The sequence below is a fragment of the Mytilus galloprovincialis genome, chromosome 4, assembly GCF_965363235.1.
Source record: "Mytilus galloprovincialis chromosome 4, xbMytGall1.hap1.1, whole genome shotgun sequence".
Classification (NCBI taxonomy): Eukaryota; Metazoa; Mollusca; class Bivalvia; order Mytilida; family Mytilidae; genus Mytilus; species Mytilus galloprovincialis.
The window spans coordinates 78,626,038-78,647,457 of NC_134841.1; the positions used below are offsets into that span (position 1 = coordinate 78,626,038).

The 21,420-nt window shown below is 33.5% G+C and overlaps 1 protein-coding gene across 6 annotated transcripts in view; it reads right to left on the minus strand.

The window, feature by feature from the left end:
• LOC143073033 (myoferlin-like) overlaps positions 1-862 on the minus strand; it is a 92,155-nt gene extending 91,293 nt beyond the window's left edge. For all 6 annotated transcript variants that reach the window (XM_076248261.1, XM_076248260.1, XM_076248264.1 and 3 more), the window contains exons 1-2: positions 681-862; positions 416-471 (exon numbers count right to left, since the gene is read on the minus strand). In XM_076248261.1, the coding sequence (XP_076104376.1) occupies positions 416-471; positions 681-777 (153 nt within the window). In that variant the 5' untranslated portion in view covers positions 778-862. The remainder of the gene's footprint in view (positions 1-415; positions 472-680) is intronic.
• Positions 863-21,420: the final 20,558 nt, after the last annotated feature.

Sequence of the window (21,420 nt, forward strand, 5' to 3'; positions counted from 1 at the left end):
TTTAATCTATTTAATCCTTTTTGTTGATTTACATAGAAAAGCAATTTATATTGACATCTAAAAAAATATGGTTAGATCCAAGTACATTTATTTTATTTCATTTCTCATATTTTGTTTGAAAATTCTGGAGGTGGTTTCACAAAAAAAAGTTGATCGTAGGTCATGAAGAATTCAGTATACTGTAAGTTTTTTGTGAAATCGACTCCTGGGCACTGTGATTGGTAAATAAAATATTTGATGGTGTATCCCCTCAGATTCCCCAGCAATTGTGCAGTAAAGGATGAAACAAGTTCACCTATAACATGTGTTGTATAATGTCAACAACAAAGATTTACATAAAAATGACAAGTAGGAAACTAAACAGGAAAACATGAACATTTGTAGCTTGTTACTTGATAATACTCATTTTATTTACCTCTCCCCAATTAGGATTTAGTGATGACTTTTGAACTTCAGTTTTTTTCTTTTCACCTGGAATGGAATAAAAGAGTATAAGTTTTCATTTTTTTAAAAGGTGCAGTTTAGATGCACGAATACAATGCAAATTAATGCAGTGGTCTTATATGACATTTCATTTTTCTGACACTACCGGCATTTTACGTATGTGTATGTAGGTAAACAGGTGTATTTATTTTGGTTGGATGCACTCGGGAAATTTAGCAAGTTTGCAACTAACTCACCTTTAAATTCAACGGTGGTATACGGGTCACTTTCTCCAAACTTTTCAACGTTCGGTACATTAGTAGCACCTACTACAATTACTTGGAGCATGGACATTTTGTATATCCTAAGAATTCACTACTTCATCTTACATCGAACGTCCACACCCTCGGTTGTAATGGTCTACACGAACCAATTTCCTGAATGTTTATTGATGAGTGTCATCCGAAATATTCCGAATGATTCACCCACACAACTTCTAATGCCGCGAAATTTTAAATAATTAGATTATCACGAAGCGAACCTCCACGAAAGCACCACTAAGTGAGTACGGACGTCACTGAAAGCACCACTCATTGATATTTGGTCTTGTGGGGGGTCTCATTTGATACTATTGAAAGATCCTGAAAGTATTTTATCCGCGTAACGAGTTACGTGATTGTTTTTCTTTTAAATTACGAATACTCCCAATCAAATTTAGCCTGGAAACCTGGCCCAATCATACTGCGTCGACCACTAGTAATATGGAGGTCACGTATTTGCAGAAGGATTCCAGTAACATACATCACATAAACATATTTAAAAATAGTCGGGTCCAGTATATATTATTATTATTTTTTGTAATAAGTTCCATTGTCTGTGAACATGTTTTAGCAGAGACATATATACACATGTATAAACTATACAAATCCTTGGTATATATGTCTCTGGTTTTAGATATATAATTTTGTACAACTTATAATTTGTACAAAAAAGGTACAAATTATAGTTTGTATTTTGACTTTGTACACATTTTTCTTACAAATTGACTTTGTACACATTTTTTGTACAAATTACGATTTATAAAAATAACAATGTGTATAAAATTTGACTAAAATTTACTTATAACTTTTACAATAACTTATCATATGGATTTTGTTATAAAAAAAAAGCATTGATACACCGTATATAATTTTAATTAAATCACCAAATAATAAACGTTATGTTGTACTGTTACACCACTGTCCAAGGTTAAGGAAGGGTTTAGCACAAACCAACATGCTTAGCCCCGCCATATTCTGTATGTGCCTGTCCCAAGTCAGGAGCCTGTAATTCAGTGGTTGTTTTCGTTTATCATTTTGTAGATAAATAAGGCTGTTAAATTTCTCGTTTGAATTGTTTTTCGTTTGTCATTTCAAGGCCTTTTATATCTGACTATGCAGTATTGGCTTGATCATAGTCGAAGGCGGTATGATGAGCTATAGTTGTTAATTTCTGTGTCTTTTTGTCTCTTTTGGAGAGTTGTCTCATTGGCAATCATACCACACCTCCTTTTATACTTGTTTACAAAATACAAAAATAGTATATTTGTATCATTTGTTTGAGCATGTGAGTGAAATATTGCCTTTGGTAATTACACAACATCGTTTGCTTTTAGCATTCACATTTAGAAGTGCTACTCCTCCTCATGTGTATTTACATGAAAGAGAACCCTGACTAGCATTTTAAAAAGCTTTTTAACTTATTCACATAGTCGGAAAAGTGAAGCTCAGAACTGTCGCTGCAAATAATAATGTGTCTTTAACAGCTTCAATTTAATTTCTCGATTAAAAATATCCTGCAAATAAGTGAATATATATGTGTCTGTTTAATTAAGGCCTAGCTAGATCCATGCAACCAGTTATATAATAAGATCTACTGTATTGGTCCTGGGCCGGACTGATTTTAATATTTCATTTACTGTTATCTGTTATCATGGTTATTGACCCTTTTCAATTCCTTGAAATCTGTTATAAGCCAAATCAGTTTACTGGTTTGCTGTTATTGGAAACCCCCTTGCCCCCCTCTTTAAATAGGGGTGTGTTCCCAACCAAGGATAAAAAGGGGGATCTAACTGTATGTCACCACAGGGACTCGGTTAGCAGATTAAAATTTTGTAAATCAATGTTTTTAATTTATCTTATTATTTCCTGTCTATTTGCATTACTTTATTAACGTATTTAACGTTGCCATCACTATTTCTTTGTTTTCTGGCAATGTGCAGTTTACTATCCATATCCGTATACTGAAAATCCATCACTATTTCTTTGTTTTCTGGCAATGTGCAGTTTACTATCCATATCCGTATACTGAAAAATAAACTGAACCTTGCCAGAAAACAAAGAAATAGTGATCCTATTTTCAGTATACGGATATGGATAGTAAATTGCAAATTTACAAATTATAACAAAAATTTGGCTGATTGTTTAGTAAAGTAAAGTTAGGTATTTATGGCAAACAAAGTCAAAGAGATCATCTCTATCATACTTTTTCACACGAAGTTAAAAAATGGATTTCATCTTCAACACAGCCAGAGGAGCATTTTTTTGCAAATTCTTTGATTTCGTGGAATATTTAGAAAACCGACCAAATTCAATTTGCAGCTTATGAACAGATATACGTAATTTACAAATAGCTCTTCTAAAATCAAAAGTTCTTAACCAAAGAGGGATCATTCTAATAGCCAAAATTTTTTCACGTTAACTTTTAAATAATTGAACAATTTTCCATCAGAAGCATTTGTTTGGCTAACATACCAATTGTCAATATATTTAGTGTGAATTAATTTATTAGATATATTCAAAAATTTATATTTTCCAAAATGTTTTACTTCTTGTTTAATATCAAAATATCCTAATAATTTCTTGACAAATGAGAACCAAGAAGTTTTGTTAGATTTGTGAAGCTCTTTGCTGCATATATAAGTTCTGTCAACAGACTTGATTCAGACTTTCAAATCTATATCAGTATTTATGCCCGCGTCACACTGTCCCGATTTTTATATACGATAGACACCCGAATGCGAAAATTGTAAGTTCGTACGAAGTTGGTCCCGATCTCGTTAAAATACCAAAAAGTGACCGAAGCAAGTACGATGAATAACGAAGTCTATACGGTGGTGCCGAAATTATATACGATAGCTAAAGGTGGACATACGAAGGTTAACCGAAGACGGGTATTTAAGCTTCATATCTCAGCCGAAGCCTACATGATGGATCACGAAGGCTACACGATGGATTACGATGATGGCGCGATGGTCATACGATGTCAAAAGACGTCGTGTAAAGCTTACGATGCATTTAAATTATATGCCGAAGGCATCACGCGTTTTAAATTGTTTGATCAATATTGAATATATATTATATTGTACATTAAGACACTCTAGAACCAAAATACTCAAAACTTGGTATGGTGTTACTCGTTAAGAATATCTTAAGCGCTATTGACTTTAAAGTTCAAAGATCAAGGTCACAGTGGCAGTTGTAATACAAGGCAATATCACCCTAGTGGACACTCTAAAACCAATATGCTTCAAAAGATTTTAACCACATTTGGTATCATGATTGTTCCTCCTTGTAATGATCTGACATTTTTTACGTTCAAGGCCAAAGGTCAAGGCCATGCAGGTGGACCTATTTTTTCTCCGTGAAATAGCATAATACACAGGAAATTGGTTGCTCATTTTTTTACCTGCTGGTTCTAAAGACAATATTAAAGGTATTTCCAGTTACTGAATGTTTTGGTTGATTTCTAAAAAAAATAGTTTATGTATCAAATATGCATATTCAATTTACCATTTTCTGCATGTGTCATATACAAATATAGTGTCCATATTTGTCCCCAATATGTTACATACGAGGGGATGCCACGCTCGGCATTGCCTTGTTTGAACTGTAAAATGTGTGCACTAGTCTGAATAATCACCCATAATTATGTCCATGTTTACTGGTCTATCTTAAAGGTAAGGTAATGGGTTCGTTGATCCCTTTTATTCAAAAAGAGCTCTTTCCAGGAGAATATCATAATAATATAGACAAAAGGAAGGATGTGGAGAAAGCAACAAATGCGGCAAAATATGACATATAGAAAACAAAATGGTTATCACGCCTGGTAAACCATCTAATCTCAACCAAAATGTTGAGACGGAAAAAAGTATTCTGGCACTTCCTGTTGAGTCTTTCTGGTTCAAAATATCCAAAATAAACACAGGGTAGGTAGACTTTTCGTCAATATACTGAAAATCGAAGAGTTTTTTGTAAAATAGGAGAATGTCATGCCATAGATAATTGAATTAGGATTTGTTTCGTGTATAACACGGACCAATATGATTTAAAATGACATTGGAATGACTTTTCTCCTGCAGGTAAATGTGGCCAGTGCAGTCAGCTATTGACAAAATTACAGTGAAATCATTGATAAACTACGTATATATCAGTAAATTAGTATTTTTCTAAAACCTTATAAACATAAAATTACAGTTTGCTCCTTTTCTTTACTAATATAATTTAATTAAGCTAAATATGTTATGAAGTAGATCATGTTGAGATTTTCTGGTATCGGTTGAGATATTCTGGAACAATGTTGAGATCTTCTGGTGATTGAAATTTTCAACTAGCTTAGTATCAATTATACATACAAATGTACAACCGCCAAAATTCATAAACTTGCCGTATATTGTTTGACATTTCAACTGTCATTTTAATCTTATCTTTTTTAACTGTCATTTTATTCGTGTCTGTATAGTTATGACAGGCAGCTTCTAAAGAGACCTTTGGTTGTAATAAAGTGAATAGTTAATAGTGAATAGCTGTGTTTTTTCTGGCGCTGGAGATTAATAGTCTAGCGCTGAAGATTAATACTAGTAGTCTAGCGCTGGAGATTAATAGTCTAGCGTTTGAGAAGCAGTTTTGCACAGAAGCTATAAAGTCAATAATGTTGTAATTCATATCTCCAGCGCTAGAATTTTTTCCTACATCGCTTAACTTGACCTCGCAATAGCTAGCTTTTCGAAATCTACATCGCTATACTTTACATTTGCAGTGCTGGGGGTTAACATCAGCACTAAACTTTAACTATACACAGCTACTTTTGCATAGGTACTATTTCTAGCAATTTCACAAAGTAAAATGTCAGTCGGTCAGTTATTTTTCTATTACGTTTTTTTCTATGTTTATAATCAACATGAACAGGAGTAAAACTGCGCAGATTGTAGTATTGATGTTTTAATGAGTCATTAAAATACTCATTATCTAACTAAATGCATATTCAGGACGAGTACATGAAATGTAAACATGAATGTTATATGAACATAAACCCTCCTTTGTACTAGATTGACACGCCGTGTGTGCTTTTGAAAATGAAATTGATATATACGTCCACTTGTATTTTTGTCCATCTGATGAATTAAGCATTTTCCAACTGATTTATATAGTTCGTTCCTATGTTGTATTGTTATTCTACTGTCCAATTTTAGGGGAGGGTTGGAATCCCGCTAAAATGTTTAACCCCGCAATATTATGTATGTATGTGTCTGTACCAAGTTAAGAGCCTGTAATTCAGTGGTTGTCGTTTGTTTATGTGTTACATACTAGTATTTGTTTTTCGTTCATTTTTTTTTATATAAATAAGGTCGTTAGTTTTCTCGTTACTATTGTCATTTCGGGGCCTTTTATAGCTGACTATGCAGTATGGGCTTTGTTCATTGTTGAAGGCCGTACGTTGACCTATAGTTGTTAATCTCTGTGTCATTTTGGTCTCTTGTGAAGAGTTGTCTCATTAGCAATCATACTTCATTTATATATATTTATAGTATACAAGGTATTATCCCGCAGCTAAGATTTGTCACTCTTTAAGAACGCATGCACATCCGTAAAAAAACGGACGACTACCGGATGTACAACGGACACTTCATCCGTTGAATGTCCGTTAATTCAAAGTATTGAACATGCTCGAAATTCTCCACCGGATAGAAGGGACATTGATGGATATCACGGATGTTGAACGTACGGGGCGCCGAATGGGACTCTTGTGGTTTTGTACTCAAAATTCAATTTTGTACGGACAAAAGTGACTTTTGTTCAACAAAAATAAGTTCAGTTTAACAAAATTTGTATCATACTACAAATTTAAAATTTTGTCATACAAAATTATCTATCAGCGGACAAAAGTTACTTTTGTCATGACAAAATTCATTTTTGTTAACAGACTTGAATTTTGTTACCTAATTTGAAAATTGGGCGACAAAAGTCAATTTTGTATTCAAATTAGTTAAGTTTGGTTTCTGTGAACTAATTTGCATACAAAATCGACTTTTGTAACACAAAATTGACAAAAATGATTTTTGTCTCAACAAAATTGACAAAATTGACTTTTGTCTCAACAAAATTGACAAAATTGAATTTTGTCTCAACAAAATTGACAAAATTGACAAAATTGACAAAATTGACTTTTGTCTCAACAAAATTGACAAAATTGAATTTTGTCTCAACAAAATTGAATTTTGTCTCAACAAAATTGATTTTTGTCTCACGAAAGTCAATTTTGTCTCACGAAAGTCAATTTTGTCTCATAAAAGTCAATTTTGTTCTTACAAAATTGAATTTTGTCGTCACAAAATTGACTTTTGTCTCAACAAAATTGACAAAATTGACTTTTGTCTCAACAAAATTAACAAAATTGACTTTTGTCTCAACAAAATTAACAAAATTGACTTTTGTCTCAACAAAATTGATTTTTGTCTCAACAAAATTGACAGATTTGACTTTTGTCTCAACAAAATTAACAAAATTGACTTTTGTCTCAACAAAATTGACAAAATTGAATTTTGTCTCACAAAATTGATTTTGTCTCACAAAAGTCAATTTTGTCTCACAAAAGTCAATTTTGTCTCACAAAAGTTAATTTTGTCTCACAAAAGTCAATTTTGTCTTACAAAATTGAATCTTACCTCACACAATTGACTTTTGTGATTTAATTTCCATATCAGGTAACAAAAGTCAATTTTGTATGCAAATATGTTTATATTTGCATACCTTTTAGACAAAATTGACTTTTGTCATGACAAATATGAATTTTGTCTACAAAAATGAATTTTGTCTACACAAATGAATTTTATCATCACAAAATTGAAGTTCTCACAAAACAAGTCTGTAGCACATAGTTTTGTAAGACAAAAATGATTTTGTTATGACAGAATTGAATTTTGTACAAAACCACAAGAGTCCCATAAGGCGCCCCGTAGAACGGACATGAAACGAAAATTAACGGACGTCTTACGGACATGAACGGATTGTAAAAAGTAATCCGTTTGCGCTATCCGTTAAGGTGTAACATGCAATAAAATATTTGTTATCGTTAAAAAAAAAGAAAAAAAGTGTAACATGTGCTTAAATCTCCGGTCACACCTTACAAGATAGTGCGAACGGACGCCGCACGGATAACTTTTTTTCAATTCGTTCGTTCCGTGAAACGAGTGTTGTTATCCGTTATAGACGTTCGTACATATCTGTTTCATTCCGTTCAGTATCAACTTTATCAGTCGACGTCCGGTTGGTCCGGTGGAAAAATTTTAGCATGTTAAAAACCTTTGAAAGGACGTTTGTTTGTTGTTTACAATACTCGTCCGTTCTGTGTTCGTTTTGTATCTGTTACTCGTCCGTTAAACATCCGTTGGAGGTCCGGTAGACAGGTTCACTAACCACGGTGGGTATGGTTGTCCTGCGAGAGAACGTACTGTGCTGGTGATTTGGTCCTGACGGGTGCTGGTGGGTCCTGATTCTGTGCTGGTGGGTTTGTTTACATTGTATCAGAACGGCAATAAAACGACTGTTTTGTTGCTTAATTTTTCTCTGATGCGTCATAAGTACCATGCAAAGTATATTACAACAATATAAAATTGCAAAAGTCGTGCAAGTTCGTTAAACGGAATTGTCCTGACGATGTGCTGGTGATAAGAAAAACGGTCCTGGTTCTGTGCTCCTATGTCCTGATTCTGTGCCTTTATATTTTAGTTAAAAGTGGCAAATATTCAGTCAAGATCATTGATGCTGTACTGTTATTGACTACTAGTATTAACTGTTGTCTGCTTTCTTGAAATTGACATTGTTATGAATCTGTTTACTGTTATTATGAGAGAAAAAAAAACCTATTTTTTATTCTTCTTATAATTAACTGTGATTTTATTTATTGGCCTGTTAATGGAACCCTTCTTGCCCCCTTTTAAGATAAGAAAATATGTTTACGATTTTCGGGATTACGATCATTTTGCAAGATCGCCAAAATACGTTGTAATTTATACAATACTTATATAAAGTAGATGATGTTGTATGTTTGTTGTCAATGGACAAATTTCCATAAGAAACCAAAGAAAGTATGTGTTAACAACCATACGTCATTGTACGACCTTCAACAATAACCCATAAAATAAAAATGTAAAAGGTTTTGTATAAAAATCATGGCCGGGAGAGCAAAAATATAGAAGAAAGGACTTTCTGAGCGTTTAAATCATATGTCTTTAGCAGCTTAAAACACATTTGTTTGTGAAAAATTGAGTGCTGACTATAAGAATCACAATAGTATTGCGGGTTTGTTTGTTTGGGGTTTTTTTTTTTGGGGGGGGGGGGGGATAAGTTAGAGCGAGGTTACAGTGAAAGTGTTAAGCTTGGAATAGTTTCCCGTAAGATTTAAAAGTTGTATTTTAAAAGAAAAATGTATCTTACAGCTATTAAGAATCACTTGCTGTATCTGTAAGATATTTTCAACAAATTTTTTTTGTCTGAACGGTTATCAGGTATTTTTTTTCGAAAGTTCGATAGAACACTAAAAAAAAATCACTATTTTATGAAAGGGCAGACTAGAATATGTCACAGAATATGTCAGAGAATGAAGACGAGATAACCTAGAGAACATTAACAAAACTAAGATTTCTTAGCTTTTTCATTTCAAAATTCCAAAATAAATAAATATTTTTGATAAAGAATTACAGGGGAGGAAGTGAACAATGTGTCCTACTTTTCTATATTTAAATATATTTATGAATAAAAAATCAAATGTGCCTTATATTGGTAATATCACTAGTAAGCTTTTAAGTTTTGTGTGTCAAACACACCATCTCTGTAGTAATGACTCCTTATTAAGATATTTCACATCTCCATTTTTTTTCTGCATTTTTTTATATTGTGAATTCTTAGTATTATTATATTAAAATGTAGACTTAATTTATATTTAAAAATCTGAAAACTGAATCTAAAGCCAAATAAATCAAACATTTTTGTTTCTATCTATCCGTTTTCAGGACTTTAACAATCAACGTAAACACGCCTGGAAAGTAAAATGCGTACTCGGCTGTCTGTAATCGACCATTTTTAGACACCCTACTAAAAAACAAGCCGGGGTGGGGGTTCAGAGATACAAATTAAGTACTTAGATCAATATTTTATATTTTCGTGTATGGTTTATCACCCCCTCCTGTGGCCTGTCAATTACGAAAATGTGCAAACTGCAATAGTATCAAAACAGCACAGACAATGAATAATAGAGATATAATTTTGTACATATGCATGTATCAAGGGGAAACTTCTTGCAAAGCATTATTATTTATAGTTCATTATTGTATTTAGTAGAAAAAGAGAATTTGGTGAAAATAAATTCACTATTTTTGTAGAAAATTCACAGACCTTTGTACAGAAATTTTTGTTATGGTTAGCATGGGATCAACACAAGGGTACATTATCCTTAAAAATCTATTTAAAAGTATTTGAAACTAACGTTTGCTTTGTTAATTGTGCCTTCAATTTCAAAAATTAAAATATCTCGTAACTTCATACTACCAATTGAGTATAAAACAAGTAAATAAGTTTAAAAAAGAAATTCTTAGATTAAACACCTAGATTTAACTTTAAAAAGTCATAACAGTTTAAAACAATACAAATCTACACACACAAATAACTGGCTTAATTTCAACTGATTTTCAACCCGAATCGCTATAAGATCATATATAAGCTCAACTGTGTCGAGGGATCGTGTGAGGTTCATTTATTGTCTTGGCGTCCGTATTACAATGACCAAATGTTACCAAATGATTTTTTCAAGAGTGAATCTAGGAAAAACAATATTCATCAACAAACCAGACCACTGTCTGTTAAAATGCATTCGAGTTTTTAGTTACAGCCGATTCCATTGAGTATGTAGGCAAATGTTATATCTTTGGTAGCTTGCTTGTAAGCTAAACCGTGAAGTCATTGTTAGGTAAGGTCTATACCCTCTTTTCGAATTAGCCTGGTCCTACAGACAGAAAGATGTGTCATTTGTCGGACTAGTCTACTCTTAAAGTAGGGTAGTTTACATAACCTAACAATGACTTTTCTGTTCAGCAAGCAAGATAACCAAAGATATTCATTTTGTCTACACACTCATTGAAATCGGATTTAATATTGCAAATGTTCAAGCAATTAGGGCAAAACTTACCGATTAAAAAAAATCAAAATGTCTATCACCTTGCACATTTCAGAAAATTCAGATCAGATAACGAAACTGGGTCCAGCAACATTTATAAGCAATTTAAGATTTTGACCCTCACAGTTTCCATTCACCACAAATATTCTCGTTACAACGAATCAAATACCAGTTGCAGCCTTTTGTTTATCTATTAATATATGTATACGGATAAAGTTATGAAAGGCAGCAGGGTCACCAGGGTGAGGAGTCCATGTCATCTGAAATAAATGCTAAGCATAGATCTAGAAAGCGACAGATAATCATGGCATTAAAAAAACTCTCTTCTTTTCGACTTTTTTCGAACAAATTGACACATAAAATGAATCATATAGTATTATGGAATTTTTAACTTGTGTTCAATTCATTGGTTACACCTTTTACTAGGATAACAGTCCTGTCAAGTATGAGCTGGGTAAAATATTTCAGAAAAGAAGATGGAAATGTGAAATTTCCGTGCGTCAGGTGCAACAGCATACGAACAGCTAACATGTCTCGTCAGGGTGGAAGCTAAAAAGTCCACGAAAATTTGGTTTAAAACCTTTATTCGTTCCAACAAAGATATTGTGATTTTGTTGAGGATTTAACCATCTACGACAACAATTTTTTTTTTTTTTAGAATTTACAGCTCTTCTATAAATATATGCAAAGCAAACCATTGATTAAATTGCTTGCTATGATTGTTTGGATGTTTGTAAACGACAGGTAAGTAGTCTGTTTACTATATACTACAATTTATTTTGAAAATAAACATTAACTTCAATTCCTGTCAGTTTGTATTTGTCCAATCAAATCCCAGTATGTATTGAAACTCCGCCTACCTATTGTTTGAAAACATCCAAGCAAACATAGCAAGCAAGTCAATCAAAGTTTTTTTTTTGCATGCTTTTATAGAGGAGCTGTACTATATAATGCAAGGAAGCGTTTAAGTCTTTCGCCAAAAAATACTATCAATTTCTTTTTGTCCTATGTAAACTTACGTACCATTTCTTTCCATTCATAATCATTAAATTGAACTGTAAAATATTGCTTGGTACCTTCTTAATTCCTTTATGAGTCTTATGTAAACATAATTATGACAATAACTGTTGTGAGAACAAAATCCACTGCACACTTTTAAAGTTCTGCTTCATCAAACATTAAAATGTGAACTTAAGTTTTGAGACTTTTTTAATCTACACGATTGGGATTTTTGTATATGAGAACATGGTTTATCTATTAGTTGAAAATGCGGCTTTGAACTAGCTTTCAGTACCTACAAGCATTCGTTATTCAATAATGTGTGTCTTTGTGTTATTATTTTATGTAATAAATTGTTGTGTTGGTACACCACTGTAACAATGAAGGAGGAAATGAGGAGGGTTTGTTGGGTGGAAGTGGGGAGGGGTATGCGGAGCGCTAACAAACATGTCTATGCGGCATTGGCTTTGATCATTGTTGAAGCATCAATGTAAGGGGCATTTAAAATATCTTAATAAAACTATTCTTATTTTAGATACTATATATTGTTATCTGATATTGGACGAAAGATGTTGCCCTTTTATGTAATTATTTAATACAAGTTACGATCATTTCAAAACACATATTAAACAGCCAAATGGATGCACAAGAGCTAAAATAGGAGTCATAGATCCTATTGACAACAATTATCTGCCCAATTTTATTGATTTTGTAACATTTGTTTCAAATATGACCAACTTCTTATCCAAAATCACCAGCACCGTATCAGGACCCACCAGCACAATGACAGGACCCACCAGCACAGTATCAGGACATGAATAAATTGAGAAAATGCTAAATGTTAATAAATTGCAATGTATTTTCACAAAATAGTTTTGTCGCGTGGATTGCGGTATAGAAAGCGGACTCTATGAGCATTTTTGTTTTATTTTTTCAGTTCGAGATTTTCTGAAAATGAGCATTTCTGTGTTACGCTTACTGAAAAAGTTTAGAGGGTCAACTTTTTAATGGTTTACATATGAACCCATAAGAAACAAAATTGAAAAATCTCAACCGTTTTCTTCCATTTTTTATGAGTGAAAACGTCAAAAATCATTATTTTCGTCTTTGTTTACATTTTTTCATTGATCACCAGCACCCGTCAGGACCAAATCACCAGCACAGTACGTTCTCTCGCAGGACAACCATACCCACCGTGCTAACGATCTTTACCGGACATATAAAGGATAAAAACGGATGTGAGACGGACATGAAGAGAAGGATAACAGAACGATAATTGATTATAAAACGGATACACACCAATTGTAAATCGCGTCAGGAAAAAACAATTATTGGTATGTTGGTTTTCTTTAGTATCATGCTATGCGGTATGGGCTTTGATCATTAATGAAGGCCGTATGGTTACCGATAGTTGTTAATTTCTGTGTCATGTTGGTCTCATGTGTAGAGTTATCTCATTAGCAATCATACCACATCTTCTTTTTTATATGATCTTCTAAATCATGATCAGGCAAAGTTATTGGCTTTTTATTCTGATATTTGTTTTCTAATTTTTTTCAACCCCTACCATTTCTCGGCATACTACAAGTCCGTTTTATTTGTTCATTACATAACGGACTCCCAACGGATGAAAATAGTGTAAATAGAAAGTGTTGTCCATCCTTTCGGCGTCCGTTCGAGCTATTTGGTAAAGTGTGACCACAGTTTTAAGCAGAACTTGCATGCTAAGCATAGACACATACAAATATGTTTAGGTTGACCTGCCCAGAGACCAAACTAACCATCTCCCACACTTTAGCTACGTCGATACCTTCATACATTCATACATTTCACCCAAAGTTATACTCATTTAAAATAAATATGTGTAAAGGAGATATTCGTTTAGTGGAGATCACCTCTACCTGTAATAATCAGAAGGAGAACTGTTCTAGGACAGAATGTAAAACTATCTGCTGATACTGTAAGACAGTTCTAGCTAGAACAGTTCTAACTGATTTGGTCATTTCTAGAACTTATTACCACAGATCAACCTGGAACTGCTCCTGACAGTTCCACCCTAGAAAAGTTTTAGACAGTTCTACCTAGATCTTTGGTCAGTTCAATGACTAGAACAGTTCTACGGCTAAAGACTTTCTTCGACTAGAACAGTTCTATACGATTAGAAAGAATCTGATATATGTTAAAAAATTATAAGTTACAATGTACAGAGGAGATAGCCTCGCATTAGAACTGTCAGAATAATCTGTCATTGAACTGTTCTAAACTATCATAGAACAGTTCTAAGCAGAGCTATCAGAATCAGTTCTAGGTAGGACAGTTTTAGACAGATCTACCCTAGAACCTATCCTGACAGTTCTATCTGGAACTGATTCTGACAGTTCTGCTTAGAACTGTTCTATGATAGTTTAATGACAGACTATTATGACAGTTCTAATGAGAGGCTAGAAATGATCTCCTCTGTACATTGTAACTTATGACTCTGTCATTTTTGGATAAATAAGTTGGTAATGCGTATTGCTAAGTGTTAGTCTATTCTGCATCATTAAGCTAGATGCATAGAGGGAGGGTCGAAATCTCACAAAATATATTTAACCTAGCCGCATTTTTGCGCTTGTCTGAAGTCACGAACCCAATAGTTAGTCTTCAATATTTTTAAGCTATGACCATTATGCTTTTCGGTGTGTGTGTGTGTGTGTGTGTGTGTGTGTGTCTGTCTGTCTGTCTGTCTGTCTGTCTGTCCGTTCGTTCTTTCATCCGTCGATCCCGCTTCAGTTTAAAGTTTTAGGTCAACAAAGGTTTCATGAAGTTGAAGTCCAACCAATTTGAAACTTAGTACATATGTATCTTTCTTATCTTAATGCCAACATTAGGTTTTTTACTCCAATTTAATGGTCCTCTGAACATATAGGGAATGATAGTGCTCGCTTCAGATTAAAACCTTTGGTCACTGTAACGTTTGATAAAGTTTCGTTGTTCATTTTGGGAAATAACTTTATTTTTACAACAGAAATTACATTTAATTATTTAAATTAAACTTTAGCATAGCTATTTTAGCAGTTTTTGTCTTTATATAGTAATATTGCATGCGTTTAGGATTGCTAGTCGAAGTTAATTTGAACTTTGAAACCTCAGCGCCAATATTTTAACAATAATATACTTTATGACACAAAGTTACCAGAAAGTCTCAACATTGTGACAGAAAGACTCAACCAGTACCCTTATATCTCAACCATTTAGAATTTTTCATTTTTCTGCTTAGAATAGGCTTGACAAAAAATATTTTTGCAATTTACAGACGTGGTTATCGTAAAGCATAAAAAAAACCACAAATAATTGACATATTTTCTTGCTAGGTCATTAATATCATAGCAGTTTTATCGGATTCAAAGAAAGTAAACATGATAATCCGTAGGAGAAAAGTGATTGTGACTTCAATTTCAGATATTTTGAACCAAACAGAGACATATTAGCTACAATTATCATTTATCTATGGCATGACATTCTCCTATTTTACAAAAAAGTCATTGATTTTCAGTAAATTGACGAAAAGTCTACCTACCCTGTGTTTATTTTGGATATTTTGAACCAGAAAGACTCAACAGGAAGTGCCAGAATACTTTTTTCCGTCTCAACATTTTGGTTGAGATTAGATGGTTTACCAGGCGTGGTTATGGAGTAAACATTCGTGTGACAACAACTCAGACGATACATAAAAAATCAGAATAATGAAGAAAAAGTTGGTTTCCCTATATACGTGTACCTGCAGTGTTGCTGTACGAGGAGCGTTTATGATTTTCATTATGTTACTTGATATGAAAAATTGACAAAAAATAATATTTTACTTGTAAAAGTAAATCCTGAGCCTGTAATAGCTGCTCTTCTTGTTTCATTTGAATTAATAAAAACAACCCTGTCGCCTTTCTTGTTCTCACAGAATCATATGATATGAGCTCCATGTTTTGTGAACGTCTTTTTTAACTGTCGTATTAGACTGACCAGTGAATATCGCGCATGGCACTTTAAATGTATTTTAGCGCGAAAATTAACTTACATTTAGCTGGATTTATTGCCGTCGTAGTTCCATCTTGTCGCCTTCGTACTTTTATTCGATGGCAACACGACGGGATTACGAGGTCTTCACGAAGTCGTGTTGCCATCGTAAGACCTTCGGGTAGCTTCGTGATTCATTCGTGTAGACATCGTAATGTCAAAACTGCCCGATGGAAACGATGGAAACACGAATGCAATACGATGTTCAAAGATGCATTCCCGGTGACATTACGATGCTGAGGATGGTGATACGAACTCAATACGAACCCTCAACATCGGACGCACCTTCGGGGATTTTTTAACATGTTAAAAATTTAGAACCCTTCCCGAAGTTGTCCCCGAAGGCTAGAAAAAGTGGCCGATGGTTGTACGATGGTTAAAGATGGCACTACGAATAGCCCGATCTGGATACGATCAGTCCCGATTTTGAAAATTTCCATAATCGTGTTGCCATCGGCGTAAAAATCGGGACAGTGTGACGCGGGCAATAACAATTGACTTTACAATATCATAATGTATGGGGAAACGCCCAAGTTCTGATAATACAGCACATTTTACACTTTGTTTGTGTACACCCAGTATAAATTTTGAGAACATGAGATGGGGTTTCTCACTGCACTGAAGATTTTTAGGATTAAATAAGGAGGATTGTAATTTATTACATGAAACATTATAACCTCCCCATACCTCTGAATTATATAACAGAATGGGTTTAAATGTATGATCGAAAATATATGTACACAGGATTTGATTCCAGGAGAGAAATTTATAAAATCATTTCTTAGTTTATAATAGGCCTTAAGTGCCTTATTAATTTATGTATTTCAGTTTTAGCTAGATGAAAACTTCCAGATGCAGTAAAGTAAACACATTAGTATTTGCAATGTGACACACAAAGTTATTCTAAAGCAGGAAATCAGCCAGAATTTTTCTTCCAGCCTTATTAAAAATAATAACTTTAGTTTTTCTAATATTAACTTTAAGGCATCCGTCAGCACAATATTTTTCTAGCTGATTTAATCTACTTTAGAGCTCAGTGGCTGATGTTGACATTATTACAATATCATCTGCATACATCAAACAGTTTAATTTCTCTGAGTGAAGTGAAACAGCATCCAGAAAGGAGTCAAGATAAGATGGAAAGTCATTTATAAAAAATTCGAATAAAGAAGGACTCAGGTTATCCCCTTGCCTTACACCTAATCTAATGCTAAATGGGTCAATGAGAGAAGCTCCAACTACTTCACATGGTTTACTATTTTTTATATATATCTGATATAATATTATAGAACAATGTACCAACTTTCATATTCATAAGCTTCAGTTTTAGACCTATATGAATTACACTGTTGCATACTTTATGAAAGTCTACAAAACAAGTATATAAATTAATTTATACCCTCTTTACTGTAACAGCATTTGTCTATCAGTGTTTTCAGTATAAATATATGATCTCAAGTTATGGTACTTTTTGTAAAGACAATCTGAGGATTATGAATTAAATTATTTTGGAACAAAAAAATGTCAAGTCTTGAATTTAAAGTAGTGTTAAAAAGTTTACCAATGGTACTAGTAATTGTTGTACCTCTATAGTTAGATGGGTCACCAGGATCATCAGATTTAAAATTGGTGAAATATATAACCATCAGCCCATACCATTGGATACACACTGTTCTTGAGGCATAAATTACCCATTTTATATAAGCAATTTATCAAATATGACTGAAAATGTTTTAACATTTCATTTGATATCAAACCAGGTCCACATGCCTTGCCTGATTTTGAGCTCCAATAGCAGCAGATATTTTTTAAAATAATTTGATTATGTAAATCATTAAAGATTGAAAAGTTTTCTTTGTCACTCAGTAGGGTTTCCAACTGTTTAAGCCGGAAATAGAATGAATTGTCACTTGCTGAGTGAAGATTACGAAAATGATGTGGCCCTTGTATCAGAGTCACTGAGGAGCAGCTTTCTTTTTAACTGTCCTGAATGCATTTATTAAGTTCCAAAACAGCTTAGGGTTATCAGCTCTAAGAGTATCGAGTTTTTGTAGCATCGGTAATTGATTTATAAATTCCTTATATATTTAACTTCTCTACATTTATTATAGATTCTATAGTATTAACAATATATCTGCCTTTAATAACAGGATCCTTATGATACCTTGAATAAATTTTACATAAAGATATAACATTTTTACGCATTATAAAAAGATCTCTAAAAAACAATTTTATTGGGGGGGGGGGGGGGGGGAATACCCTTCTTATTCTTTTTTGGGATTACCAGGAAAACTTTGACTACAGGAAGACAAATATCACATATAAATACCGTGCCTTTTTGTTTAAATGTCTTCTGAAGAACAATCGCTATCATTAATAAGAAAAGATGATATTTACTGCTTGGAATCCGCTGACAATCCTAGCTGAAATTTAAGTGGATAATCATCAGTCTATTTAAATTTAAAGGGGACAGCATGAAGATTATTCGACTGAGATTCTGTTAATTGATACTTAGCCAAACTTTCCAATTATATTTTACATTGACAATCTGAAAATGTTGAAACAAACTCTGACACTCTAAATGTTCCCTTTCTAAGGACTCTTAGATCGAAAAAAAAAATAGATTTATACAAAAGCCCAGATAAAATACAACTGTTATACAAAGCTAAAGGCAGGTGATTCTATGCATATTTCGACACTGAAACTCCTTTCACAAGGGTGTACGAGCTAGAAATTGTCCCCATTTTCAAAAATTAGTTGATTATGCTCTAAAATTTTCAGACAGAAATTTTGTTGTTTTATTGAAAATAAAAAATGAAAAACAACACCGTGACTAACGTTTTTCCTGGACTCGAGCATGATCACTGAAGAGACATTAGTTGTAGACCGAATGCGCATCTGGTGCAGAAAAAAACTGGTACCTTTAATGTTATTAGTACCACTAGGTTGATGCCTCTGCTGGTGAACTGTTAGTCATAGAGGTTATCACCAGTCCAGTAGCCAGTGACTTCGGTACTGGAATGCATGAAAATGAGATTTTATTTTATTATTAAATTCTGCTGTTACAAAATGTTAGAGATGATTTTGAATTAAGGAATATATCTCCCTTCATGCAAAGCTCTGATTCCTTGCCCGGCTTTGGCTATTCTTTTTTTTTAACCTTTTGGATTATTATAGCTCTTCATCTTTTGAATAAGCTTTTGATTTTTAAGTATTTTGGCCTTTAGCATTACTGGAGAGACATTTATTGTCGAAATGCACATCTGGTGCAGAACAATTGGTTCTGTCAATGTTAATCTAGATGTTGAAGGCCGTACGGTGACCTATAGTTCTCAACTTTTGTGTTGTTTGGTATCTGGTGGAGTGTTCTCTCATTGGAATGAACACATTTTCTTACTTTTATATCAAAACTAGGAATTTTTTGCTTGTTGTTTTTCAAAGTCCATCCGTCCCTCTCATCATCTAATCAATCTTCTTCAACACGCCTGCTTTCCTAGTATAGTTAACATGGCAGCAATAAAATCAAATCAAATAATCTTATTGGTGTGAATTCCGACACAGGTATATATTCTCTGACATTTACAAAATACGAATACTGATTTTAAAATAAACAAGAACAAACATAAAGAGACACATTTGGATAAATATTTGAGAGTTAAATTATGGGGATGTTATCATTGATTTGAACAAGTTAGTTCAATTAACTTTTACATTAAGCTAAATTCTTAATAACATGATTTTGGCCATCAACTGAATCTGCTGAAAAAACTACGTACAAATAGATCGTCGGGTTTAGATATACTGAAATGTCCCGAGTTATTTAAGTTTAGTGGAGGGATAATATCTATAGATTGCCGCTTGGGCACTGCACGAGGTCATGTTTTTCTCTGTTTATGACGTATTTATACTAAATCCGTTGGATGTTGGATGTGCACTGATTGATAATTTAGTCTTAGTTGCATGATTATTTGATTAGTTGTTTTTGGCTTTGAACTAGCTATCAGTAACCGAGAGTACTCTCAGATCTGTACTTAGTGTCTTTTTGTTATAGGGATGAACATGTACCCGGTCACGTCCACTCTGTTTTTGTGAGATGTATTATTATTTGTATCCATCTGATGAGTTGAGCCCTTTTCAACTGATTTTTATAGTTCATTCTTATGTTGTTCTGTTACACCACATACTTGCTCCAACTGTTCATGATGTACCAAGCGGCATGCTGTGGAACATTTTATTTTAAAACAAGAGTGCACACACTGCAATGTCTCGCCTTCTTTACTATTCATTGATATTATGTTGATAGTCCTAAATATAAAGCTTTATCACAACTGTCACATAAACTTAACATTAACCAAGAAAACTAAACATTGACCAATGCACCATGAAAATGAGGTCAAGGTCGGTTGAACCATGCCAGACAGACATGTACAGCTTACAATTTCTTTCATACTTACACATATATAGTTGACCTATTGCAAAACACAAAAACTTAACACTGAGCAATGAACCATGAAAATGTGGTCAAGGTCAAATTAAACCTGCACGAATGACACATAGATCATAAAATATATCCATACACCAAATATAGTTGACCTATTGCATATAGTATTGGGAAAAAAGACCAAAACTCAAAAACTTAACTCTGACCACTGAACCATGAAAATGAGGTCAAGGTCAGATGACACCTGCCAGCTAGACATGTACACTTTCAATCATTGCATACATCAAATAATGTAGACCTATTGCATACAGTATAATTAAAACAGACCAAAACACAAAAACTTAACTATAGCCACTGAACCATGAAAATGAGGTCAGGGTCAGATGACACTTGCAGTTGGACATGTACATCTTAGTCCTTCCATACACCTAATATACAAGACCTATTGCTTATAGTATCTGAGATATAGACTTGACCACCATAACTCAACCTTGTTTACTGATCCATGAAATAAGGTCAAGGTCAAGTGAAAACTGTCTGACAGGCATGAGGACTTTGCAAGGTTTGCACATACAAAATATAGTTATCCTATTGCTTATAATAAGAGAGAATTCAACATTACACAAAATCTTAACTTTTTTTCAAGTAGTCACTGAACCATGAAAATGAGGTCAAGTACATTGGAAATGTGACTGACCCATCTATATATATATCTTCAAAGTATGAAGCACCCAGGTCTTCCACCCTCTAAAATATAAAGCTTTCAAGAAGTTAGCTAAAGATGCCATAGCTGCCAGACCACTATCCCTATGTTGAGCTTTCTGCGACAAAAGTCGCAGGCTCCACAATAAAAACAATCATATCAAAAGTTGTCACCTTCAACGGACACACCCTGTTCCATTGTGCTGACATACAAAACTTTTAATGACGTCTATAAACTGATGAAAGTCTCAAGGATGTTTTGTAAAATAGGTTCTTCTCAAATAACAACTATCATACAATTTTGTTTATTACAATAA